This window comes from Ornithodoros turicata, unplaced genomic scaffold, assembly GCF_037126465.1.
Source record: "Ornithodoros turicata isolate Travis unplaced genomic scaffold, ASM3712646v1 ctg00000746.1, whole genome shotgun sequence".
NCBI classification, from domain to species: domain Eukaryota; kingdom Metazoa; phylum Arthropoda; class Arachnida; order Ixodida; family Argasidae; genus Ornithodoros; species Ornithodoros turicata.
This window is the reverse complement of record NW_026999400.1, coordinates 1,682,738-1,709,638: the sequence shown is the minus strand read 5'-3', so window position 1 is coordinate 1,709,638 and position 26,901 is coordinate 1,682,738. Positions and strand designations below refer to the sequence as shown.

Genomic DNA, 26,901 nt, shown 5'->3' with positions numbered 1-26,901 from the left:
CCACTGATGTCACCAAATGTGGAACCAGTCACCCCACTTGGGATTCCAGCTGGGACCAACCACATTAAACGGAACCATTCCAGGGGCGGATTTAAGGGGGGCGCCCCCCCCATACGGCTGTGTTCCCTATGTAAAAACCCTATCTCCTGAATGATCCTGTGCCACAAGGCACGAAATTTTTAAGACCGTCCCCCCCCCCCCATGACAATAAATAATCCTAAATCCGCCCCTGAACCATTCCGGGACAATCAAACATCCCACTGGAACCAATCCAGATTCAACTGAACAATTCTGGTGCCAGTCCATTTTCAGTCGGTCTACCAACGTCAGGATGACGTTTCTCGGGTAGAAGTCTATTTCACACGGTAGGTGCACTCTTTTCGCTTGCACCTCCTGCACCAGATCTGAACTGGGTTATTTGCGTGCTGCACTTTCCTGTTGAAAAGAAGGGCATTACTAATAAAGTTCCTTTCATCTGGAAAATGCAGCTCCCGAAAACACGTCTTGCGTTGAATCCAAGGTAGTGCAGTCCAGTGCAAGTGAAAAGAATGCGCTTGGTGTTTCCTGACACAACATATTCGAAACACGAAATTCGCGCACAGAAGAACCTTTGTTTCAACAGTTTGAGCCTTTGGAAAATTGTTTATACACAACGCGTGCAAAACAATCGCACATTTTGGGCATGTGAGTAACATTGGTGGAATTTCTATCGTGTTGCGGACTGGAACGTTTTCCCCGCGAACCTCTCTCGGCTTCCTCTCTCCCCATCGCTATCGGCATCACAGTTGTTGTGCTTCTTGGATTACTGCACGTAAGTTGCGCGTTTCCTATTTATTCGGCAAACTTATGGGATTTTTGGGTGTATCTGTGGATACATATGAATCACGAAGTGTTAATACAGTGTAGCGTTCACAGAAGAAAGGACCGGCATTACTTCTGACGACAGAACCAATGTTAACACATGTGAAGTTCAAACTTTCGGCTTAGGTGCTTGCATCGTAGCTTAAGAGACATTGTAGACAGATATGCAAGCTTTCATCCAAAGTTAGCGGTCAACTTTGTGCTTCATTGAACCCACTGGGGGACATCAGTGGGTCTTGGAAAAACTTGTAGCATTCCACTGAGTACCGTCGTTGGGACGACCGGTGGTTTATCCAGAATCCCCAAGCATGGAGGGGTGTTGGGAAAAAATTGGGGAGGTCAATATTATAGTTACGTCAGTACAGCTTAACATATTCTTACCGGCTTATGTCTAAAGCTCAAATCGCAAGGGCACCCCCTGTAGGGGGTACACAGGTGAAAAAGTTAGGGGAGTGTTACTGAACATTTGAGGGGGGGGGGATGTAGGGGAGGTCTAGATAAATCATTGGGTACGACTATTCTTTTTCTCTCCCTGCTGTCTACACAGAATGGCGTTGTCCAAAAAAGACGTGGAGGAGTTGAGACCTTGGATCGACAGAACGGTAGAGAAATTCCTAGGCTTCAGTGAGCCGACGTTGGTCACAGCTGCAGTGAGCTGCCTGTCAAATGGCTATGACCGCAAGAAGACTACAGGTGAATTCTTGCTATCAGCTAATGAACTATGACTGAGTCAGTTGGGGATGTAGTTGCATGTAAATTCACTGCACAATCTTGATGACTCAGACAAGTTGTCATCACTACTCGATGACACGAAAGCCGGAAAGTTATCGGACAAGCTTTTCGAAGCCATTGAAGACCTGAAAGTAAAGAGCAGGAAACGGAAAGCAAAGGTAGTTTGTCCATTTCTAAAGGCGTTTTCTAAAGAATGGTGTGGCCTTGGCAAGAAAACGTATGAGTGTAAGCTTTTCTTGTTACAGGATGAGAACGAATCGTCAGATGGACGAAAATCACGTTTTTCCGAGGAGGCATCTATTCCGCAGCCTGGTCAACCAAGTCCTGGACAACTAACAGCAATGCAGGTGAAGGAAGAAAGCTACGTAGTTCAATAATTGCTAGGTAGCAAGCGAGCTGGTGACCAGAATTCATCACGCCCCCCTGTCTTGGGGTTTTTTACCGTGATGAGCTACGTAATTGTTGCTTGCTGTAGGATAATATGAAAGTTCGAGCTAAAATTCTAATTCTACATGCACGAGGATTAAGTGTATGACACCACATCCCTATGTCATGTAGCCTCAGAGGCTTGTGCACTTGGTGTTTAGTGACAGAAGTTCACAGCCCTAAACCGTGCACCTCTTCTGTTGAATTTGCCTGAAAAGAAAAGAGCACTTCAATGCTGTCAATAGTCAGACATGCAGAATCACAAATAAACTACAAAGGAATAGTCTTGAATAGAGTTTGAAAGCTACATCGAAATTGTTAGGAAACCATAAAAACTTTGGAAGTCTTAGCTAGCTGCATAGAAGCTCGGATATCTGTTACGAAAAAGATGGTGGTAGGGCAGCATTACAAGCTTGCCCTTTTGTTCCGTAGCCTTTGTGGTTCCTGTTGCGGCACCCCCTGCCAGAGGGAGCTGATGATGTTCGCTTCATGACTGGCGCTAAAACCTAGTCGTGTTCTTCGTGTCTTGTTTTAAAGTAGTCACCAATGACTGCATCTTCAGCGTCTTGTTGCCTTCCCGAATGTTCGGTCCCCAACTACTTCTAGTAGGAAAAAAGCCATTTTGCAATCTAATCAGATTACCCAATACAGAAACAACAGAGCGTATTCTTTTGCCATATCCTCTTGTAAAGAGGTCGGCAGCAGTGATGGCCACTAACTACTTCTACAGTAGTTTAACTATAACTACTAACTACTTTGTGATTGAGTAGTTTAACTAGTAGTTCAACTACTTTTTGGGGGAGTAGTTAAAACTACTTTTTTAACTACTGCAATGTAGTTTAACTACATCTATAACTACTTAACGTTGTCCACCAACACCAATCCCTCGTATTGTTCTTGGACACCTAAATAGCAATCACGAGCAATAATAAACTTTGGCTCAAGCCATTGCTACGATCGTCAAATACAAAGCTTGCGGCGGGATTCTTTCTGTGCCTACGCGGTAAACTAAGTTGCAGAATTACTTGACAGCAAATCAAATGAGGCTTCACTAGACAAGCATTAAGAGTGAAGATTTAGTACACATGCACGACACAATTGCTCTGCACCTCCGTTCTCATCAAACAAGTAGCTCAAGGTAAAAGTCGGAAGCACAATCGTGCTGTAAAGCTTGCGGCAAAATCGGAAGTAGTTGGCGCCTTCAGTAACCTGACTACTGTAGTTAATGTTATTTAATGTTACATTTAAGTAACATATTTGACTGCATGTAATGCCAGGTGACATTTTCACTGTCCCACGGTAGAAAAGCTACTGCAAACCCGCAAATAGTGTGATGCGAGATTGTTGCATTCCCATGCAGGAGTAGCTAAAGCTCTTGATTCTGGGCAGAAGTCGAACACTTTCCGGATGATTTATTGAGCAAAAACGTCGCGTGACTATTCGCTGCTAATGTTTTCGACGTCAGTATCGCTTGTCTGACGAGGGTGGTCGGGATCGTGGACTATCTAACGAGGATCGATCTTTGGATGAACTCCAGACTTTCTGGACAATGAAATATAGTTAGTCTGTATAGTGGCACAGAAGAACAGTGACATCCGTTGCTGACGCCAACGACGAATTTTCGACTCGTTCACGCCGAACTTGCGGGGTGCAGACATGTTATTGGAAGCTTCAGCTTCCACTATTGTGCTTGTGTTTTGAATTTCGCAGTGCAGGCAATATTTTAAAGTCACTTTTGGTTTTGCCAGTGCATGTGTCAAAAGATGAGCACCCACAAACACAACGCGTGCGAAAGAGCGACACACTTTAATTTTGCCCTCTGTCAGCACTGTGTCAGCTGCTAAGAGTGGGGGGGTCCTCTGTGTCACGTGACTAGGGTTGCCACCTTTCGGGGTGAAAATACCGGCTGAGGGAGAGGAGGTGGAATAGAGGGAAAGGAGGAAAGGCTCGTGGGAAAGGGAAAGTGGGTGAGAAACGTTCTAGCTGGCTCGACACAACCACCAACAGCGTTGCACAACCACTGCTCTTGTCCCCTCGAACACAAGACGTAATGAATAACAATGATAATAATAATAACAATGAATAATCATAATAATGAATAACTAAGAAAATGACTGGAGACTGCGGTGTTAGGTCTGTGCTCCAGATTTATTCAAGCTGTAGTGGAATGTTGAAGGAGAAACCCCGTAAAAGCCCTTATGAAAGGTCTTGAGCCACAAATACCGGCAAAAGGCTGCCGGTATCACCTTCTTACCGGCAACCGGCAGAGCGCGTAAATAACGGGCCGTGCCGGTATAATACCGGCCTGGTGGCAACCCTACACGTGACGCGGTGCTGGAGACAAATCACTTCGGAGCTGGGAAGGGCAGATTGGAAATGCTGAGGGCGAGCAGCCTGTGAAACGCGATTGCGGTGCCTAGGTAGCGCGTATAATCCGAGTCAATTTTTTGGGACTGATTTTCTAGGTAAAAAAAAAGAAAAAGCATTAAAATGTAGTCAAATACAGTTGTCTTGGGGTCCACTCATCACATACACTTTCCTCTCCAGATCAAGGAGATGATGGCAAATGCTCAGCGCATGATTGAAGAAAGAAAACGGGCCCTTGGAGTACGTACTCTTGTTCTGACCCGCGACCTCGGTTCAAAGTGCTTGTAACGGTAGCTAGACGACTATTTTGCAAGCAGGCTGTGACACCACAAACCCCCCAGGTTCCAGTTGCACGGCCGATGGGTTTGGCTGGTATCGGATTTGGAGCAACCCCCGCATTTGGCGGAGTTGGAGACAACAAGGGTCGCATTGCCGAACTGACTGCCCAGATACAGGCTAAGCTGGCTTCGCGGCCAGGATTGGGAATGGCCCCCGGAGCACAGCTGCAAGGAGGCATGGTTGTGCCACCTCAAGCTACCATGTGTGTAAACTTACATTGTGTACTTTTAGTGTACTCTTTGGAACTTCATTCCTGTGCGTGTGAGTGACTTACTGAGTGTCTTTGTCGCTCATTGTTTTTTTTGTTGTTTTCCTAAGTGATCTAGAGTAGCTGGCTCTCGTAATGGCTGCCTATTTTTCCTTTTTTTTTTCTTTTCTTATCAACTCACCTCAGCTCATTCCTCTGTTATCGAGGCTGCATTTTCCGTAATTATCAGGCAGAGATAATGTATCGAATTTGAAATCCAGTGTAAAGATAGCGAATTTAACAGTGAGTGACCCTTCGAGGAAATGTGTTTCCAGCAAGATGGTTCGCGAACAGCATGCTGTCATAGGCATTGCTTCGTAAATATAGTTCGGTAAATCACGAGTGAAATGTTGATATTTTTGTTTCAGGAGTAAACGGTTACTCGTTTTATTTGAATTCTAACTGTGATTTCTGATTGTGTTTTTCCTGCAAGGCCTACGCCACTCATTTTGAACGCCGAAGGAAGGACTGTTGATCTGTCGGGCAAAGAAATTCAACTGGCGCACCACACCCCCACTCTAAAGGCAAGAATTTATCACTGTGATTTCACGCATGTTAACTTCACCGCAGATAAGCCACCGACCAGCTCATTCTGGACTTATGGCAAAATTTCTGTAAGGGGGCTTTAAAGGAGCAGTGAAGGCCCCCCCCGCTCCATAAATTTTTTTGTTTTTGCTTGCGGCCTATTGCGCTGGCGGCAGGGTTCTGGAGCGAACAAAAAAAAAGAAAGAAAAATAACGTTTTTGTGCGAACCAGAATGGAACCAAAAACAAAAAAAAGTTCTTGGTTCAAATAAATTAAACAAATAATATTAAATTAAATAAAAATTTGACTATTTGGCACTCAAGGGTATGTAACGCCAGACCTCGAGTGCACAATACGTGGCATCCGTTGGTGCTTGGGTAGGAAAATCCAGAGACCCCACATTACAACAACGTGCCAGAGCGCTAGACGGGCTCCTTGTTTTTTGTTTATAAGTTGCATGGTAGGACCTTCTAACCTCTCTCTTTATTTCTGTCTGTGTTGGGAAGAATAAAGGGGATTATTTTTTGCCGCAATCAATTCTCCTCACACCATGTGAAACTGATTCGAAACCGGTACAAACCGGTTTCAAACAATTACTTTTTTACTCCGGAGCTGAACCGGTAACAAAAACCTTTTGGTTTGTCACCCTGGCTGACGGAGAGTCTCCCCCGTGCAGTGCCGTTTTTGAGTGAGTAATGAGAACACACGGCTATGCTATCCCACATGGACAACGAATAAAAACTAGTTACATCTCTCCAGTAGATCAGACAGGGCCTGCAAGGTTGCGCCATGCTGCACAAGGCTTTTTCATGATATTTTTTTGTAAATATAATTGAGCAGTGATGAGACACTGTACAGTGCAAATACTGTGCATGATGGTTCATGATGGTAACTGTTTGATGAATGGAGTAGTGTTTCAAGTAATGCTAGATGTCACTTCCTTGCTCCTTTAAAACAAAGGGTATGTTTACGCAAATTGTCAAGGAATTATGCCTTTATTTGTGCTTTTGGTATGCATTCACATGCTATCAGTATACTGTACTTGCATCAGAATCAGCTGCCACCCTAACTGAAAGAGCCTGTATCAGCATTGCCTTCTGATCACTAAGAAACTTCATAAATGTGTCTAGGATTTTGGTCGGTTTAAAAATGTGCTTTATTACTGCAGGTTGTTAAATTAGTAATTAAATTTTACAAAAGCGGACCTGCACTCAAACCCTGTGTCAAACTGGCAGTGTATTAGTGGTCAACACTATGTCGACGAAGCTGGATTTTGCCCTTTCCCTGGGTTTTCCTCAGACACTTTAAGACAAATGTCAACACAGTTCCCTGCAAAGTCAGCCCACGATGCACGATCCCCCAGCGCTACATGATGCCACACTGGCAGGCAGACCGCTCGGAAATATTGCACAGCCACTGCCGCCTTATGTTTAGTTTTCCACCTATTGGTGATGATTAAGGCCCTCTGTTTTCTGCTGCGGCAAATTCAAAATTCCGCGGCACTGACTTGTAAATTCTGCGATTTTCCGCGGCGAGCAGTCAACAGCTGCTTGAAATGGGAGACACTTTCTTTTCTAGGATAATGTGGGAACAAAAAATATGTTTATAAAATTACAGATTCAAAGCACTGTTGTGGCTCAGCATTACATACATGATATCTTGTGTTCTCATGTCATGCGGTCTGTCGCCTGAAATCATTTTATACCTGCTGAAAGATCTTTCAGCATCTACAGAGTTCATAGGAACTTTATATAAAGGAGTTTACAATACATGCCCTGGGGAAGTTACATTTTTAATACACCTCTTTTTGTTCTTGGGCTGTAGCCATTATTTAAAAGACTTAACTTCTTGAAGGCAACCTCCTAGATATCAAATCAAAATCCCCCACTGCTACCGCTAAACTGCATACAGGAGGGACGCTGCCCATTCCTCAAGTGAAGTATACACAATAAACTTGGGCTAATGTTATCCTAAGCTAAACTACAATCTGTCTGTTTTGCCCTGCAACATAAACAATTTCGTAAAGCAGGCTTCACTTTTGTAGAGGCGGCTTCACCTCATGCAGGGAAGCGTCAGGTGAAGCCCACTTTCGGGAGGTGTCGTTTGTATTCGGCGAATAGTCAAATTATCCGGAAACCCGAATATTGGGTATTTCGATTTGCGAATCGTATACTTCGAGTGATTGATATTCGATTCGAATTTGAGAACTCTAATATCCACACACCCTTAAAAATAAAGGATTCCGTGAAACTCTGTGTCAAACGAAGGATTCCGCGATTAATTCCGAACTCCGCGAAATTTCGCGGAATCGCGGAAAACGAAGAGCCTTAGTGATGATGCAGTTGGCATGGAAAGTCACATATGTGTTATCAATTTCAATTTGCAGTAATGATCTACATCCTAAATGTTCTATTGTTACAATGCATTGGATTGAACGATAAACGAAATGGCACAAAGTGGCATCTCTTTGCGCTAAGACAAAGAAGCTGATTCCTACTTTTCTGCCTCTAGGCTAATATCAGAGCCCAGAAGAGAGAACAGTTCAAAATCCACCAGGAAAAAGGGAGCGACGAAATTGTTGAACAGAAGTTCTTCGATCAACGAGTCAAGTATGTACAACAAACTCTTAATGTGGGAGTCTTATTTTCGGCTCCTTTTGGTTCAGTGACCGAGCCATACAAAGCTTTAAATGTTGCACTTTTTTTGTAGTGCGAAACCTGCTGCAAGAGGGAAAAAGCTTTTCAAATTTCACGAGAAGGGGAAGTACGAACAGCTGGCGCAAAAATTACGGACAAAGGTTAGTTTGCACTTTTTTTCTTTTTATGCCTGATGTTCAAGAACCAGTTATTCTTCCTGCCTGTCATAGTGTCGTGTCTATACTCATACATTTTATGCTGCATTCTCAGGCCAAGTTAGAGAAGCTGCAGCAAGAAATCGCTCAGGCTGCAAAAAAGACGGGCATTTCTTGTGCCACCAAGATTGCCCTCATGGTTCCGAAGAAGGAAGTTGTAAGTAGCGTCCTTTTGCTCTTGTCTGTAATGGACACTAAGGAACTTGTTTCGAACAGTAAAAGCAGGGACAAATTTACGTTGGAAGGCAGACCATAGCGCCGATAGAGCTCTGACGATCTTGTTTCGATGATGCATTTATGGTCCTTCAGTCACATGTCCCACAAACTCTTTCTGTTGTAGTTCAGGATGCCCCATGAAATGTGAAATATCTCTTTGCACTTTCCGCTACAGTGCCGCGTGCCTAATCTCATCTTGTTTTTGATGTGTCCAACCGCATTGTTTATAAATACGGTGCAACAGCATTATTCCAAACTCGACGGGGACCGAAGTTTTATTCAAATACAGTGGAGTGTGAATTAAAGGGGATTTCTTTCGTTGTGCCCAATATTTCATTGTATCAAGCCTGACAAAACGTGGCAGCCAGTTGCGGCAGGGAATAAAAATTATTTTGCTGTACCGCGAATTTCGTTGTATAGCTTTTCTCTATATTGAGGTTTGACATGTACTTATTTACAGGTAAGTACCAAAACATCTCGGGGTAGAAAATAATCTGTTATAAGCACTTGCATTTGTTCCCTCAGATATACTTTCGAAAACATAGGGGTTAGCACTCATTGCAATGGAAATCGGTAACAGATACCATAGGTGCGAAAAATGTATTCAGTTGTATTCATTGACATTCGTTTCTAACCTATGATCTTTAACATTCAGGCATCCTTAATCACATTTGTGAACAGATCATTATTGCACAGTACCCATGTATTCCGTGGTGTGATATCCGTGCCGTATACAATGAAACCCGCGTACAACAATAGTGACGGTAATCGCGAATTCCATCGTTATACGGGGTACATCGTTAAACGAGGGCTGACCTAAATAGCGCGTCCCCGAAAAGTCGCGCTCCACCCCGCGTGTAGCAAAAGAAAGAGAAACAGATGCTTTAAAAAAAACGCGAAGCTGTGTGACATCGCACTGGTTTGGGAAAACAGCGATCAGAACTCGTGGATTGAACCAGAGACATTGCAGGACAACTTCTGGCAACACTACACGTCACCATTCCGCAAGTCGGCTTCACCTAACGCCTGCGTGCTTTAGGAGAAGCTAGCTTTAGAACACTGTCGCGCGACTCGCGGGCGGAATGCACGTGCTAGGACTTTTGAATCATCTCGCGAATTCGAGCAGCATTGGCCAATAACGGAGACACAAAAGCGTTACCACCTACGCTTCCACTGACAGTATTGGAAAATGAACAGTCGTCTATTTTCTTGTCTCAATTTTTATTTTGGTTTAATTCTTTTGATGTGAATTTCGGATTATACGGTTTTTTTCCGCTACCCCGTGAGATTCGTAGCATCGAGATTCTACTGTATCTTATCGCGGCGAAAATCGCCGCGAGGTGACGCGCACGGGACAGCATCCAACATCATAGTACGAATACTCGGAACCGCGGTCTCCATCGCTATACACTGGTCGTTTCCCGAAGAAACAATGTATATTTTGACGGTAAAATCATGAACATCGTTTTACAAGGGATATCGTTATACGCGATGTCGCTATCCGCGGGTTTGACTATATAAATATTTTTGTGAAAGATTGAAGTCCTGGCCATAAACTGTTTACATCCTAAACAAAATGACAGGTAAGCCTTAAAAGGTCCTTGAAGGACTTCAATGAGTCCTTGAGCTTCTAGCTGTACATGGATTACATTTACTTAAAAAATGACATGTAGCATTAAAAGAAAAAAAAAAGTGGAGTGCTTCTAAAGTGTGTGTACTTTCCAAGATGTTACAGGGTGAGTCTGACCTTTCTAGGGCCACATAGTCTGTAACTATCACTTCTGGAACGGCATTAGAATTTTCCACAGAGAATATATACAGTAACAATAAGGATGGAAGGTTACAGGTAAACCCGTCATTCCTCGCTACAACAGCGTTTCTGCAGTTCGTACCCCAACAGAGAGCAATTATAGTGTCTGCATGCTGGGGGATGGAACACGTTGCACTTTGAATGTTTTTCCCTTTTTTAATAGCACTTGATAGGTGCCATCCCTGTTGCACTGGTTAGATATTACTAAGGCCCGGGTTTTTCGGGTATTCCGCAAAATTTCACGGAATCTGGAATCCATCGTGGAATCCATTATTTTGCTCGAAATTTCGCGGAAATCCAATTATGTCAAAGGACACTACTGGCGCGACGTGGACAGTTACTACGATGTCCAGCGTCACAGGAAAAGTATTGCAAGCTCACGCGAAATAACGTCAGATTTCGCCAGGGCCTATAGGTACAGTAGAATCTCGATGATACGATCACGGATGATACGAATTCTTTTCCGGTCCCGGCCGGAATGCCTATTCGTCCCATGTATTAGAGTTCGGATGATACGAACGCGTTATCTTGCCTTTACGGGTGATACGAATGAGCCGAGGATGCAACAGAGGTCGTTCCCCCGTGACGCGAGAGCGCGCGAGACATGCTGCTGCGTCTTTCGAAAAGGGAGGGCGATCCTCACCACGAACTCCCTTACATCATGTAGCGCAATGCAAGCAATGACTTCCTTTTGGTGGTGGTGGTGGAGATAAGATCAAAGGGATTGAACGGCCCACCTTATCTCTGTTTTGACCTTTTTACCCCCCTCGCAACAATAAACCGCGAAGCTGTGTGACATCGCTCTGGTGGAAAACAGCGACCAGAACCCCAGAACACGTGGAGGGAACATATCAGGACAACTTGTGGCAACATTACGCGTCACCATTCCGCAAGTCGGCTTCACCTAACGCCTGTTTGCTTTAGGAGAAGCTCGCTTTAGACCATTGTCGCGCGACTCGCGGGTGAAAAGCACGTGCTAAGTCTTTTGAATCATCTCGCGTATTTGAGCAGCATTGGCCAAAAACGGAGGCACAAAAGCGTTACAACCGACCTCTTTCATTGACAGTAACGGAAAATGGACAGTCACTGTCTATTTTCTTGCCTCAATTTTTATTTTGGTTTAATTCGTTTGATACGAATTTCGGATGATACGAATTTTTTCCGCGACCCCGCGAGATTCGTATCATCGAGATTCTACTGTATTACCCATATATGTATTTCACTTTTCATGGGCCTTACATGCTGAGGCACCTTAATGGAAACTTTGCTCGCTGTGACGAGATGGACACATAATAGTCATCATCGCCTTGTGCTCACTGTCTCAAAAAAATAAATAACGTACCTCCAACATTACTAAAGCTAACTGCTTAATGTAACTACAGCTGCCTAGCCTTTAGCTAAGACGAATTAGAGGAACAAAGCGCGAGAGACCATACTTCTGGTTCGCCTTTCTGTCATGTTTGCTTGCCTTTTCCAGAGGAAATTCTCAACTTGCCAACTGAGGCAGTTGAATTCCCTTGCTCAAAGGTACTATCAATTGCTAGCCCTCCTTGTGTTAATCATAAACAGTTTACGAACAACTTCTGTTGCAGCGTCTGCCAGCCATTGTTGCATGGTGTGCATATTTGACAGATGCGCTCTTAGATGTGCTGGGTCTTTGGACAGTTCTAAGCTGTTGTACTGAACAGGTTATTTTAAAGCTGGAAATCAGTTCAAGCTGTACAAATTGACATTAGTCCCAGCTGCTGGAATTTTGTACATGGCTAGTTCCATCTCAAATCGAACAATCCGGTACACTTGATGTCTCGACTGAACGGGAAAAAAATATATGTTGAAGCCATCGGTGAGTTAGGAGAAATAAACGCTTTCCGAATTCTCTGCGGTGCGCGGTTCGGGAAGTAGGAGAGGAGGAAAAAACTGCTTCTCATAAGGCGACGTCGTCGCGAGCGGGTTTGAGCGTTCGCTACAAGGCCATTTCTTCTCGCATTATAGTAATTTCTTGATCTGGCTTTAGACCACTTAGGGCACAATAGGATTCTTCGTTAGCAGTGCTGTACCGGTTTTTGTCTGTCTGGAAAAAAATATCAAAGTTGACTCAAAGTGCCGAAAAACACCATATTCACTGCAGCTTTGCGGACGATGTACAAAACGGATAAGACTGAGCTTTATGCCGTTTAATTTTTCATTGATAGGGCTATCGAATGATGTATAATTTGTTGCTCTACTCTGTAAGGGACGTAAGCGGTACCTCTTTTAGTAGCACCATACCACCGAAAAATGACGAATTTCGGAAGCCATTATCTAAAAAACCCCACCAAAAACTTGCCTCGAAAATTTTATATGTTGTAGGTAGTTCCTTAGACTATGCACAGAAGCAAAATCGAAATTCGGACTTGATCGGTAGGCGCACTGTGAATTTTTTGCCAGCCCTATACGCGGAGCGCATTCAAGCGGAGGCACCGTGTCCCGCGTGTTGCAAAATCGAATTTTCCAAAGGGACTTTCAACTTCTGTCTACATATAAAAAGTAATTGCTGTCATTTGAAACCATTCTGAGGTTTCAAGGTTTCCTTTTCAAGGTTCTGAGCGTTTGCGTTCATAACAATGGTGTAATCGAATCTAGATTGTGGAGCAACCAGATGTGCTCGCATTTTTTGCGGGATGTCACACATGCATTGCAAGTGCTGGGAGCCCGGGAAAAACAGAATTATTTTACATCTTTGTAAGAGGCATATCTGTTCAGGGTTATTCTAAACAAGCATATTTACAGTACGCATTATGGCAGCAGGGACGCAGTGACTTCCAGTATTCTTTGAAACATTTCCTTTCCTACGGCCCCATGACCTCGGACGGAGGAAATTGCACTGAGGAAAATGTTGTTGTGTAGTGCCATACGCACACACTCAAGGCTAATTCATGGAGCCTTTTGTGAACCTTGCCGAAACAGCCCGACTGGCGCCGCTGTCCAATATGTTATTCGGTTCGACATGCTGTGACCATGGGAAGGTCCTGATCGCATTTACTCCCTGAAGGCACCTTGCGCAAAGTTTCGCCTACACACAGAAGACGCTTCACTCACTTCTCGACTACAGAAGTGCATGGAGTGCCCTTATACAGAGTGTGCGACGACATCTGCATTACTGTAGTGTGTCGTCCTGCTTTCACACCTACCTCAATGGCCTCTTCGTTGTACAGTGCTGATCGTGTGGATTTCGCTGACTACCGCCTCATACACAAGAAAAAAGTGCTATAGACAAAGGATTTTCGCTTTGCTTCGGAGATCGGCGTAGTTGCCATAAAGACTGTGGTTCCAGCAGATCAAGCCGAAGGCGTAACAGAAATGGACCAGCTATGCAGAAGCTGCTTCAAGTACCTCACAGCAAAGGTCGCTGAATCACAACACGCAGCAATGTTGCCGACATTTGAAAGAAAATCTGACAAGAACCTGCAATCAAAAGTAACACTAAGGAAAGTGGCTTCCACAACGGCCTAAAGCAGTTCATGACACGAGCACTCTCACCCACCCGGAATGCTCTGCATAACTTACGTTACCTTCTTACCTTCGTCACCTTGTCTTCTTCGCTGTCAAGTTCTTGTTATTCTGTGTACTCTAAATATGCTTCGATATGATCACCGTGGACAAATATACCTCTTATAAAGACGTAAAAGTATTCTAAAGCATTCTGTTCTTCACGGGCTCCCAGCACTTGCAATGCATGTGTGTCATCCCGCAAAAAATGTGAGCACATATGGTTGCTCCACAATTTACATTCAGCGATTACAACACTATTATGAACGCAAGCGCTCAGAACGGTTTCAAATGATAGCAATTACTTTTTATGTGAAGACAGAAGTTGAAAGTCCCTTAGGAAAATTCGATTTTGCAACACGCGGGACACGGTGCCACGGCTTGAATGCGCTCCGCGTATAGGGCTGGCAAAAAATTCACAGTGCGCCTACCGATAAAGTCCGACTTTTGATTTTTCTTCTGTGCATAGTCTGAGGAACTACCTACAACATATAAAATTTTTGAGGGAAGTTTTTGGTGGGGTTTTTTAGATAAAGGCTTCCGAAATTCGTCATTTTTCGGTGGTATGGTGCTACTCAAAGAGGTATCGCTTACGTTCCTTACACAGTAGAGCAACAAATTATACATCATTCGATAGCCCTATGAATGACAAATTAAACGGCATAAAGCCCAGTCTTATCCGTTTTGTACATCGTCCGCAAAACGGAAGTGAATATGGTGTTTTTCGGCACTTTGAGTCAACTTTGATATTTTTTTGCAGACAAACAAAAACCGGTACAGCACTGCCAACGAAGGATCCTATTGTGACCTAAGTGGTCCAAAGCCAGATAAAAAAATTACTATAATGCGAGAAGAAATGGCCTTGTAGCGAACGCTCAAACCCGCTTGCGACGACGTCGCCTTATGAGAGGCAGTTTTTTCCTCCTCTCCTATTTCGCGAACCGCGCAGCGCAGAGAATTCGGAAATCGTTTATTTCTCCTAACTCACCGATGGCTTCAACATATATTTTTTTCCCGTTCATTCGAGACATCAAGTGTACCGGATTGTTCGATTTGAGATGGAACTAGCCACATGTGAAATATTACAGTAGGACCTTGGCGCATCAAAACGGGATAGAGTTTAAAAACAAAGCGTGTTCAGTTGGTGTTCGTAACTTTGCAAATTTGTTTCCTGTCTGCATCATTTCCGTGCGCTGTGCTGCCCAGGATGTCAAAATTAGATTTTTTGTCCTTCTGATTTGTGGTCCAGTTAAAGAAAAATGGTTCAGCAGCAGTATTTCTTTAGCTCCTTTGATTAAAAAAAAAGTTGATAGCCAGAGATAAACTGTGTTTCTTTTTATCGCAGTCCCTATTATTAACAAAATGAAACTGGTAGTTGATAATATATTGAGTGCTGGCAATAATTCTGTTTTGTAGCTGTGTGCTTCGAGATGTTGAAGTGATAATTATGATGCTAGGGCAACATATTTTTGGGTACTACAAGATATGGCCCTATTGCATTGCGGTGTGCAGTGTATCTGTCTTATCTCTTGCGTTCTTGATGTGGTGCCCTCTTTTCACGCACTTTGAAACAGCATTTTTTTGTCTTGTCCATTTTGAAAACCTGAAAAGAAGTATCCATTCAAGACCTGCAACAAATTTTATGTACAGCTGCCTAGCAAACCACAAGAAGTAATGGAACAATATAGTATAACACATTCTCTTCTCTCTATCACTCTCATATCACAGCATATTAGTGCACAAGCCTTTTACTAAACTGTGGTTGTAATGTTAATTTTTGGAACACAAAAAATGTCAAGGGTTCACCTACAATAACACAGACTGAGAAGAAAGCAAATCTTGAACTTTCAGATCAATATCTGTATTGATATGTATGTATCAATATCTGTAGCACATGCATCCTTGATGCAGAGCATCAAGGCTCTGCTATGAAAAGGAAATTTTCAAGGGATTTGTGCCTGAAAAGACATGCACCATGTACCCAGCACAGCTTGTTGCAATTTTAACGAGCAGCCATGGTTAGTGATGTGTCAACACTATGTCCTTACCAGCGTCCTTACACACATCACTGTCATTATTTGATATATTACTGTACAGAGCTGTTATGAAGACAATAAATTTTAATTAAGGGGAATTACAGAATATACAATGTAACCACAGAGATTATAGGATCATATGCCTTGCTGAAAGGGAAGCAGCCATACTTTCATATTTTTATGTTTGTGCTGGCACTTGATACCATCGGCTCCTTAGTAAATACTGTCAAAATGCTGGTTTTCACACAGTGAAATCTGATATATAAAACTTTTGCAAAACATAAAAATATACAATTATAAAGGAAAACATATGAGAATCTCTAGGAAACTTTCTGAAGAACACAGCCAGAAGTATTTTTATGAGTTTTCTTGACATAAAGGTTATTGTGCTCTGATAATTTTTTTCTACACAGTCAGTTCCTGTAGGGACCTCGAGAGGGAGCAGACAAAAAACATGTGTTCCCACCAGGAAATATAATCTATTCAAAGAAAAGCATTTATTTGTAACAGGTGGTTGGAATACTTGTGTAACAAGTTTGTGATAGGAAGCTGTACAGGTGCCTACTTCAATTCTCTACGCTAAATTCATTTTTACTTCTTCACCATTCATTGTTATCCGCTTGAAATTCAGTACTGATTAATTAGTTCGGAAATCTGCTATTGCAGGTGAAGTTGCGCAGGAAGCTTAAGGGCATAGTTTATCAATTATTGCTTCGTTGTTGCCACAAGACTGAGCATATTTGCAATACTTGAGGACCTGATATGAGCCAACAAATTTGGAGCTAAGCACATCAACATTGTTCATGTTCTTAATACTCTAATCGTATTTTGTTTATGTTGCACACACTATCACCAGCACAAGAACATTTTCAAGGTACAGTGGGATCTCACTAAACGGAAATCGCTTGCAAGGAATTACTGTTTTAACGGAACAATACCTGCAAGGTTGTTTGGATTTGGATTTGTGCAATGCAAAAATTTTCATGTTAAACGGAACGAAAATTTTTACACCTCTGGGTCAGCAGAACAGAAAACGGAACTGACTGAACATTTCAAAGCGTCATCGCAGCTTCAGCTCTCCGCTTCCGGTACGACCATGATTAGGAGTAGTACGCTAACAGTAGTAAATGCCATTGGCGCCGCGGAAGCGTGCATCATGCTCTTGATCTTCAAAGCATGATCAAAGTTATCAACAATTTTGAGAGTGGTTGCTACACAAAAACGGTGCTTGCGATGAAGAAAAGTACGCTAACAAGAACTCGTAGCGAAAAGGACAAGCTGCGTGATCCGTTTAGTGCTTCATGATTTGGACCGCAAAGAGAAAAACTTTGCCTGGGTGACTACGAAGTGCTCGAAAAATGCCTGCTACTGTGGATAAAGTATGCCCAAAGTCAGAATATCCCAATGAATGGGCCAATTGTTCGTGTGGAGGTGGAACATCTCAGTGAGGACTGGAATAAAATTGAAAATTGTGCGTGTATTCCCTGTCTTTGATGCAGTAATGTGCGCAAAGACTGCTTACCACTTCTGCACTCCTGGAAATTGCACCATTTTGCATCTCACACACAGCTCAGTAACTGGAACTCCTGATAAACACAACAGATTTTGTAGCTCCGTTTAGAGAGATTCCACTGTAACTGTAACAAGGTCAAAGTTTGTGGGTGATCTCAATGGTGTATAGGGTAAAGTGTTCATAGCTGAGTTACATCTTGCAAGACAAATTATAGCCATGACTGGCAGCTGACAGCTGTTTAACTTATTGTCTAAAGAAGCCTCTGTCAACACTATCATGGGTGAACACGTAGGACATAGATTGATAAAGCAGCATATATGCAGGCAGGCTGGCGGACGAACTCCATGGTACTTTTTGAGCCATCTTGTCGTGTTGTCTTCATCGTTGGCCCAGTGCTCAGGCTTGTTTACCATAGAGGATGTCGATCCTTAATCCTCGTTAACATGCCACTGTCCTTCCTTCCTTTGTACAGAAAGAGGGAGAGGTCCCTGATGTAGAATGGTGGGATACATTCATCATCAAAGGTGAAAGGTAAGACTAGCCTGGGATGCCCCACACGTGTGCCCTGGCCCTGACTCCATGGTGCAAGAATCTGGATCTTGTTTTTCAACTGTCCTTCGTGTCTCATACTGCTGTTTTCGTGGCCTTTATAAGTTACTTTCTCATGCATGAAAATGGCACTTGCGCAGCTAGAAGACGTATACATGTTCATGCGTAAGTGCATTGTGGAGACTTCAGTAACAGCGTGTATATTTTGTTGTCTGCTGCACTCAGTGAGTACAACCCTAACTTTAAGTAGATTTTGTGGTCAGCAGCTGCCAATCCTTCCTATTCCTATCTCATCCTATTCCTATCTCAAAAGTGGACACTGATCTATACTGATTATGTAAATAGGTAACTGGGAGTGTTAATCTGCAGCAGTCTGGAGCAGCAGTAGGACGAGTGATCATTTTGTACATCTTCAAATCGTTCTCCGACTGTGGACTAAATGTTGACAGACTGCGGGAGGTGCCCAGGTCGGGGCCAGAATAAATACATGTCGTTTGCTGAGGCTAAATGCCCTACTCTACGTCAAGAACTTGTAGCAAATATTGCGAGATGGAGATACATGTAAAACTCATTGCGATTGTCAGATTGACTGTTTTGCTTTCACACTGTACCTGTTCATTCGTCTCTTTGTCCCAGCCAGTCTTCCTTTGTAGAGGAATTGTAGTGCTAGAAAGTCTCCACATGTGCTTACGCAGGGAATGTATTGTATTATACAACATTTCATTGTGTGGGTCGTAACCTGACATGGATCTCATGGACACTGTTAACAGTCTGTCGAGATTGTGTGTCTTGCAGTTATGACAGTGTGCTGAGCAGTACTGCTAACTTTGAAGACCTGTTGGAAGGTGTCACCAACCTTGTGGAACATCCCATACAGATGAAAGCTCCAAGTAAGTCACAGTTTCTGCGTAGTGCGTACCCGAATTTCGCATATCTGATGGAATAGTGGAGTGAAGTAAGCTGGTTCATCACTCAGTAAAACTGTTATGTCAGACAAGTGCAAAGGCAAAATTTGTAACTGATGTAGTGAGTTGAACTACTTACACATGACATGATCAAATTCAGTTAGTAGCAGCAGTTAAAGTGGGGAAACATGTCCTGCTGGAGACACACTATCTCCTTCATTGAGCAAACAATAGAAGCAGTGAAAAGGTGTTAGTCATCAATTACTGCATTTTAAAGTTTCTGCTATACATTAACTCGTTCCTTACCACCGCAAAAATGGCCATTTTTGGATAGTTTGACAAATATATTTTTTGTGGCTGACAGTATCGCTTCAAAATACGTTGCTATATAGGAAAATGTAGCCAAATGAATGCCCTATCGAATGATGTAGGTTTCAGAAACAAAGCTATCCATGTGTTTCCTAAATTAGTTTTGGAGCACAAAAAAATCAGTGCAAGCAGCAGTGCCTGTATCTTGAAAAAAAAAAATTCAACAAGTTCCAAAATATACAAAATGTGGCAGATGCTGTCAGATATAATGTGTGTAAATATCAACACTCTGGATCTAGAAGTTCATGGGTTGTGGAAAATATGTCAACACTCGTGTTGTTCATCTATCTGAGTGACAGAGTTCATTGAAGGAATAAAACAGAAATGAACACCATAATTTCTGTTGAAAATATTAGTTTCAAGCTCAACTTTACTGTTCTTGTAACACGTATTGCTATTTCATTGCTTTTCTATTTCTCCCGGTTAGTTTTGAGACAGGAAGAACAGCAGTAGTACAAGTTATACATGGCCATACATTCAGGGCAAAAATCTGATTATCCAACACCTTCAGAGTTATTACTTGCATTCCAATAAACGAAATCAAACCCAAATATGCTTCAAATGCGCGTATTGCATGTTTGCGAAAAAGGTCTGCAGCAGGAACGCGAGGTCGCGACCAAGATAACATCTCCACACTGCCTCCTTGGCACAGAGTCTCGCTTCATACATCACCGCCACGAGGAAAAGCTAAAAGTGAAAAAGAAACTCATTCTGTAGCGTTTAAAGTATCCACCAAATGTCACCACTTGTCCATATCTGCTTTGGAGGCTGAGTAGTACGGTTCGCAAACCGTCGATCACCGGTGATCGATGCTCTATGGGTGTGGTAAGAATGTGCGATAAGATTTAACGTGTCCAGTGAGGCTATCTGTTATGCTGCTGCTAAGAAGTTAATATGTAATTTGAATATTTGTGTCTTTTTATGAGGTGTCTAATCAGTCTGAGTAGAAACAAAATGAAATCTATTTGGTTTCTAGACAGGCTGCATGAAAACGACTCCAATAGCATGCCATTTGTTTCGAATCCTTAAGTTTGTATCGCTATTTTCTGGATGTACTGCACATACAGTGCATGCACAGGGTTCTTCATTTTCGGGTTTTATTATTTTTGAAATTTGGGGTAAAGATTGAGTGATTTTTTTTTCAAACGCAAACTCTGGGAGGAATTCGGTGTTTTCTGTCACATGCTTTTTTTTATCGGGAGTTTTTGGGTGAAACTAAAATCATGTGAATCAAGCTGCCAAGATGAGTCACTTCAGAAACGACCTTTCTTTTTATTGAATCTTGATTGCAACACACTGACCTAGACAGAGTGCAAAACATAAGATGCTACATATTTACGAGTGTTTCACCCTGACCTTCTTACATACAGAATTGCTCGTGTGTGAAGCAAATCATCAATTCATCATCCATTTGACTCCTCTCCGGCCTCTGAACATAGCGCAGCTTAGAGAACACTGCCGCAAGGCAAGCACAACAAATTTTGCGGGAAAGCGACCCACAGCATCATCCCAAAATGCACGTGTTTTCTCAAAGTTGATGACGCGATTCATTCCTTTTGTGCCTTACTGTGCCTGTACTTTCGGTAACTGAAGTTGAAAGACCTTGTGGAATGTGGGGAGAAATCGGGTTACGTCCAAATTTCGGAAAGTTGGTTCGGGGCGCAAGTATCGCGAAAAATTGGGTTTACCCCGAAAACGAAGAACCCTATGCATACGGTGTGTCGCTTGAAAAACATACTCAAAACAAATATTCTGTGACCTCCTCAAGCTCAGTGATCTTGGTTTAGAATGTACCACATTATTTCTTTTCAGCTGCAACAACAAAACCTGTACTGCTCCCTGTTTACCTGACCAAAAAGGAGCGGAAGAAGCTGCGTCGCCAAAATAGGCGTGAGGCATGGAAGGAAAAGCAGGAGAAAATTCGTCTGGGCTTAGACCCTCCACCAGAACCAAAAGGTGGTGTAGTTAATAAGTTATAGTATTTGTAACAGTCTGTCTCCAACTTTTATACGGTAATTATTTGTTTTATTGAAAGCCTTTCTGAAACGAGCAAAAACTATGGTAATTTGCAGCATATATGATAAATAGTTGCCTATTCATGATGTGACCAGCAATTAAGGCTGATGGCATGCGCCATTATAATACTCTAGAATCTAGAAAGTGTAATACACGCTGAGATTTCATTAGTCTGACCTACAGAGTCACACTGGCACACGTTATCAGTACTTTTACTGTGTCGCACAAAGCTTCTTGTACAAACAGCCCAAATTCCCTAACCCCAGATTCTCCCAAAGAGAGTGACGTCAGGGCGAGTGGTTCCTGGAGGTTCTCCTGCATTCCTTCTAGTCGGGCGCCCCTGTTGATGGGTCGTGCCATTTACGAGGACTTTGTCGTCTGAAACAGTGCCTCCAGTTCAGCCAACTCTTATAGGTGGTTGCATGGTGGACGACCACACAATTTTGGCTGGTCCATTTTTTATCGTCCAGACTTGAGGAAATCAAGAAACTGATCAGTGTTATCCCATCAGAGTGGAGAAGCTATTCTTATGTGCCAGCCTTTCTCTAAACCCGAATAGGCATGCACTAGAGGTCTGTACTTTTGAGAACATGTTCAAATGTGGCGCGTTCAAGTAAAACGTAATTGGAGAATGACGGTCCCAATAAGAAGTGCATGAATTTTGTGTATTTCCGCTTTTTATTTCTTGAGAACCCCCAAATCATGTATCCACGTATTATACTAGTCGTACAATGATACCTGGCGCCCTCATTCTCGCTGACCAAGGCTGACTCCGCCGTTGCGCTCTTCTGCGAATTGTGGGGCACTGCGTGAACGGAACGTCTGGAGGATGTACCCTCGCACTTTTTCTCACGGGGTAGCGGAAAAAAAATTTGTATCATCCGAAATTCGCATCAAAAGAATTAAACCAAAATAGGAATTGAGGCAAGAAAATACACAGTGACTGTTCATTTTCCATTACTGTCAGTGAAAGAGGTCGGTCGTAACGCTTTTCTGTTGCCGTTTTTGGCCAGTCTGCCCAAATTCGCGAGATGATTGAAAAGGTCCAGCACGTGCTCTCCACCCGCGAATCACGCGATAGTGTTCTAAAGCATGCAGGCGTTAGGTGAAGCCTATAGGGTCACTAAATAAGCTTCGCTTCAGAGTATCGACACTGAGGTCCAAGGGAGAGCAGGAGCGCCATCTTGTTTCCGCACCACACCGGTACCGTCCCCAGCTGAGGATCAGAGACGGGGAACATAATGCTCGCTGTGGGGTAGAGAAGGGTGTATGATTGTCGTGCGATAATCCATGTATCGTCCACCAGAGTGTCCCGAGGATATCAAGGTGAGCTCAAGGCTGGCAACCTTGATGAGCTGCTTGCAAGAGAAAGGAACATTCGACCCGCGCACGATAGATGACATCGTTCGCTAAAGTGCGCGTGGCGCAGAAACAAGATGGCGCATGCTCCCTCTTGGAACTCAGTGTCGATACTCTGACGCGAAGCCTATTTAGTGACTCTAGTGAAGCCGACTTCCGGAATGGTGACGCGTAATGTTGCGGGAAGTTGTCCCAATATGTTCCCTCCATGTGTTGTGGTCGCTCTTTTCCTAAGCCAGTGGGATATCGCGCATCGTTGCGAGGGGGATAAAAAGGTCAAAACAGAGATAAGGTGATAACGATCTATGCCCTGTTATCTTATCTCCACCATCACCACCAAAGGGAGAGTCCTTGCCTACATTGCGCAACATGATGTAAGGGAGTTCATGGTGAGGATCTCCCTCGTTTTTCGAAAGAAGGAGCAGCATTGCTCACACGCTCGCGTGTCACAGGGGAACAACCTCTTGCATCCTCGGCTCATTCGTGTCATCCGTAAAGGCAAGATAATGCGTTTGTATCATCCGAACTCTAATACACGGAAGAAATAGGCATTCCGGTCAGGACTGGAGAATAATTCGTATAATCCATGATTGTATCATCAAGATTCTACTGTATTTGCACACACTTTTTTCTAGCGTCCATCATTAGCGTCACTTGCGGTATAACTCGGAGAACTCGACTTCCATAGGATGGCGCTGACCTAGGTCAGCCCTCCCGTAGTGATATCCCTCGAACAACGATTAAAGCAGTGATAACCTCTGATATCGTTATACACGGATTTCTTTGTAGTTGTGTAATACAGAGAAGTACTAGTATTATGTATTGTGATACCTCAGAATCGAAGTAGTATGTATTAGTATTGTAATACTGGTTTCTGGGAAGTATTATGTATGAAGAGGTAACATTTCCTTTAGTTTGAGGAACACACAAGAAGAGGAGGACAACACAAGACCTTACCTTACCTTACCTTACCTTACCTTACCTTAAGCTCTTACCTCCTCAATTTGCTCATCAACATATTGTGTATCTTTATCATATTATATCTCTTATTATGTATATGAGTGTGTGTATTACTGTCCACATCTGATGCAGTTCTACTGCTTTTGGTGGTGCAGTCCCAGATTAGTACTGAGTCTTCTTTTTTTTTTTTTATGCAATATATATACGTTACAATACCATTTATAGGTCAGTTGTCATTGGCATTATCTTTCTCTGCTCCTATAATGCTTATATTGGCATTTATGTAGTGTGGAGAAAACATATCCCTGCGTTCGAATTTGTGTAGTGCTTGAATTTTGGTTCTGTTTTACTCTGACGCCTGCTCAAGCGTGCCCTGCTTGTAAGACAGTTTGTTAGAAAGGCAATACATGCATCGCTGATGAATCATGACCAACTGACTTCGCAGTACGGATGTCCAACCTCATGAGAGTCCTCGGAACGCAGCAAGTACAAGACCCTACCAAAATTGAAGCACATGTCAGAGAACAGATGGTCAAGAGACAGAGGTAAGGATCACTGTTACATAATACCCTTGGTAGTGTGCAAGTATTGATATTCATCGGTAGAGCTTACCTTTGTGCCCTTATTATCCCTTATTACAAACCCCAATATATATATATATATATATATATATATATATATATATATAATCTGTTCTGCACTGTACAGTGTTACAGTATAGTACACACACTAAGTCCACGACCCTCCAAACTTCTACAGGGCACATGAGGAGGCAAACGCATCACGAAAGTTAACAGTGGAACAGAGAAGAGAGAAAAAGGTGAAGAAGCTGAAAGAAGACACTACACGTGGTGTCCATGTTTCAGTGTATAGGCAAGTACTTTCCCTTCTCCTTTCATCAAAAACAAATAAATGTTGGAATGATCAGCTTCAGTGTAGTGAGCCCACGTTTAGACGTGAGTGCCTTTGTTCAAGCGGTGTATTCGTAGACCATTGTGTTTTTTGGGTGTTATGCTTTTTGACCGGGGATGAGGAAGGGGGAGGACATAAGGCGAAGCCAACTTGCAGGATATATTCAAGTCTGCATGCGCAAAAATGTAAAGTGAGCTTCACCTAACGCTCAGACGCATGAGGTGAAGCCACCTTGCAGGCTATATTTGAGTCGCAGAAATGTGAAGTCAAGTACACTGCTGTTCCTAGACTGGGCTTGAGCCTGTGTTACTCCACCGTTAGTTAGCCACGGTAAACTTTTACAGTCCTCTACATTGGGCCGGGCTGGGCCGGTCAGCCTAGAAATTTCTCGGGCTGGACCAGGAAACCTGAAAATTTTGGGGGGATTTGAGCCGGGCCGAGGCAGGTAAATAAAAAAAAGGCCAGGCCCTCGGCCTAAGAATGCGACCTGTGCAGTGATCTAGGTCAAGCACCCTGTTTGGATCACCTGCTATGGAATGGGCAAGACATAAAGCAGGGTAAAACTGGGTGCTATTGTGCAAGAGAGCACATTTTGGTGGCAGGGTACAAGTTGCCTAGACACACAGTCTTACACGGTGGACGTTAAAACTATGTGCTGCGTGCTGAGATATTGGTGCACGACAGACTTTGGTATGGCTCGTGATCATAGTTGCCTTGCGACAATTTATCTAAACTTGGTGCCTCCTTGTTTTTTAAGCGTAAGCACAGACTGGCTGAGCTTGTCCGTATTGTACGCCTGTGCATATCATATGTGGTACTACGTATACTTCTACTTTAAAAGCCTAATTTAGCCTAATCGAAGTGCTGCACCATTTGCGCAAAACTGTGCCAAAGCACAGAGTACACAGCACAGTACTCCTCACACCGAATTTGCGGTAAAAAATGTCAATTTTGTCGAATTTTCACAACTTCCCGATTTTTTACTGCGACTTACAGAGCACCCGCGGGGCTGGATTTTTTTTTTGTGTGTGTGCTTAAAGTACAACATGGGGGCTATTCGACAAAAAATTTTGAGGAAGAAATTCCAGGATTTTATTTTGCAAAAAAAATTTGTAAACTTGCACAAACTTTGCAAACTTCGTGCATGCCACAAGCATCGAGCCTGTCAAGTGCGGTGGTGAAAATTGCTTACATAGGGTAAAATGAACTCTACCCTATCTGATAGGGTAGAGTTCATTTTACCCTATGTAAGCAATAAGCAGCTAAGAAAGCGTCTTATCTGATAGGGCCTATCAGATAAGACGCTTTCTAACATGCTCCGTGCCTTACGTGGGCCGTAATGGCTGCTAAAAACGGTTTTCGCCAAGCACTGCATCATTGAGAGGCTCTGTACTCCATAAATTTCAATTTTGTTAGAAAAGACCAATGTTCTGTTGCTCTCTGAGTCATAAGGAACCACCAAAAAAATCCACATAAAATTCTAGGGGCGGTCGAGCAGCACCTCTGGATCATTTGGCATGGAATGGCCCTGTTGTACTATATGGATGATGCTAAATGCACATTGTGTGCTTTCTTGCAGGGTATTGAATCTCACGAATCAGTCAAAGAAATTCAAAGTGGAGATGAATGCCAAGCAGTTGTTCTTGACTGGTTGTGTGGTGCTGTACAAGAATGTCAACATCATAGTTGTGGAAGGGGGACCTAAACAGCAGAAGAAGTATCGACGTCTGATGTTGAATCGTATCAAGTGGTCCGAAGACCAGGCCTCTGCTGATGGAAGTATGTATTGTCATTGGGGGAGCATTTCACTCTTGCATGCACAGAGTAATACATGGGACTTGGAAAGGTCCCTGAACTGAAACTGTGCTCTTCTGCTTTGCAGCTGAAAATGGTGAAAAAGTAGACAATCGTTGTGTGCTAGTTTGGGAGGTGAGTTCACTCAACATGCATGAAAAATTGCGCTTTCTGTACATGGCATTAGAGCAGATCACCCATTACTGTGTGTCTCACATTTAGTGTTGGTTTGCAGTAATATTTGTCATTCTGCAGGGAACGGTAAAGTCTCGTAGTTTTGGCGAGATGAAATTCAAGATTTGCCCCACAGAGAGCTTTGCAAGGGAGCACTTCAAGAAGCACGGTGTGGAGCATTATTGGGACTTGGCGTACAGCTCTACCATCCTGGAAATGGCCGACGATGCACAGTGAATTACATTTGATGTGTCAGGTGAAGAATGTGGCAAACATTTTCTGTACATACATTGCCTTCAGATTTCATTCCCACGATTACAGTTGTTACAAAAACTATGACTGGTACTCTCCTTAATGAATTACATGCTGTAGCATACAGAATATTTTGTCAACATTTTGTCAGAATATTTTG

The 26,901-nt window shown here is 43.1% G+C and overlaps 1 protein-coding gene across 1 annotated transcript; it reads left to right on the top strand.

The window, feature by feature from the left end:
- Nucleotides 1-727: 727 nt before the first annotated feature.
- On the top strand, nucleotides 728-26,825 carry LOC135374827 (U4/U6 small nuclear ribonucleoprotein Prp3-like). The gene is made up of 18 exons (XM_064607759.1): nucleotides 728-811; nucleotides 1,409-1,554; nucleotides 1,645-1,751; nucleotides 1,839-1,940; nucleotides 4,567-4,626; nucleotides 4,728-4,927; nucleotides 5,406-5,496; nucleotides 8,009-8,106; nucleotides 8,207-8,294; nucleotides 8,404-8,505; nucleotides 17,924-17,982; nucleotides 18,796-18,890; nucleotides 21,087-21,230; nucleotides 24,055-24,154; nucleotides 24,369-24,482; nucleotides 26,101-26,300; nucleotides 26,404-26,450; nucleotides 26,571-26,825. The coding sequence occupies exons 2-18, from the start codon at nucleotides 1,410-1,412 to the stop codon at nucleotides 26,724-26,726; spliced, it is 1,908 nt and encodes a 635-aa protein (XP_064463829.1). The 5' UTR covers nucleotides 728-811; nucleotide 1,409; the 3' UTR covers nucleotides 26,727-26,825.
- Nucleotides 26,826-26,901: the final 76 nt, after the last annotated feature.

Bases quoted from the DNA above. Each gene is read 5' to 3' on its own strand.
- LOC135374827 (XM_064607759.1), top strand. From the start codon at position 1,410: ATGGCGTTGTCCAAAAAAGACGTGGAGGAGTTGAGACCTTGGATCGAC. The intron at 21,231-24,054 runs GTGGTGTAGTTA...CTGACTTCGCAG, and splicing joins CCCTCCACCAGAACCAAAAG to TACGGATGTCCAACCTCATG. The intron at 24,483-26,100 runs GCAAGTACTTTC...GCTTTCTTGCAG, and splicing joins GTCCATGTTTCAGTGTATAG to GGTATTGAATCTCACGAATC.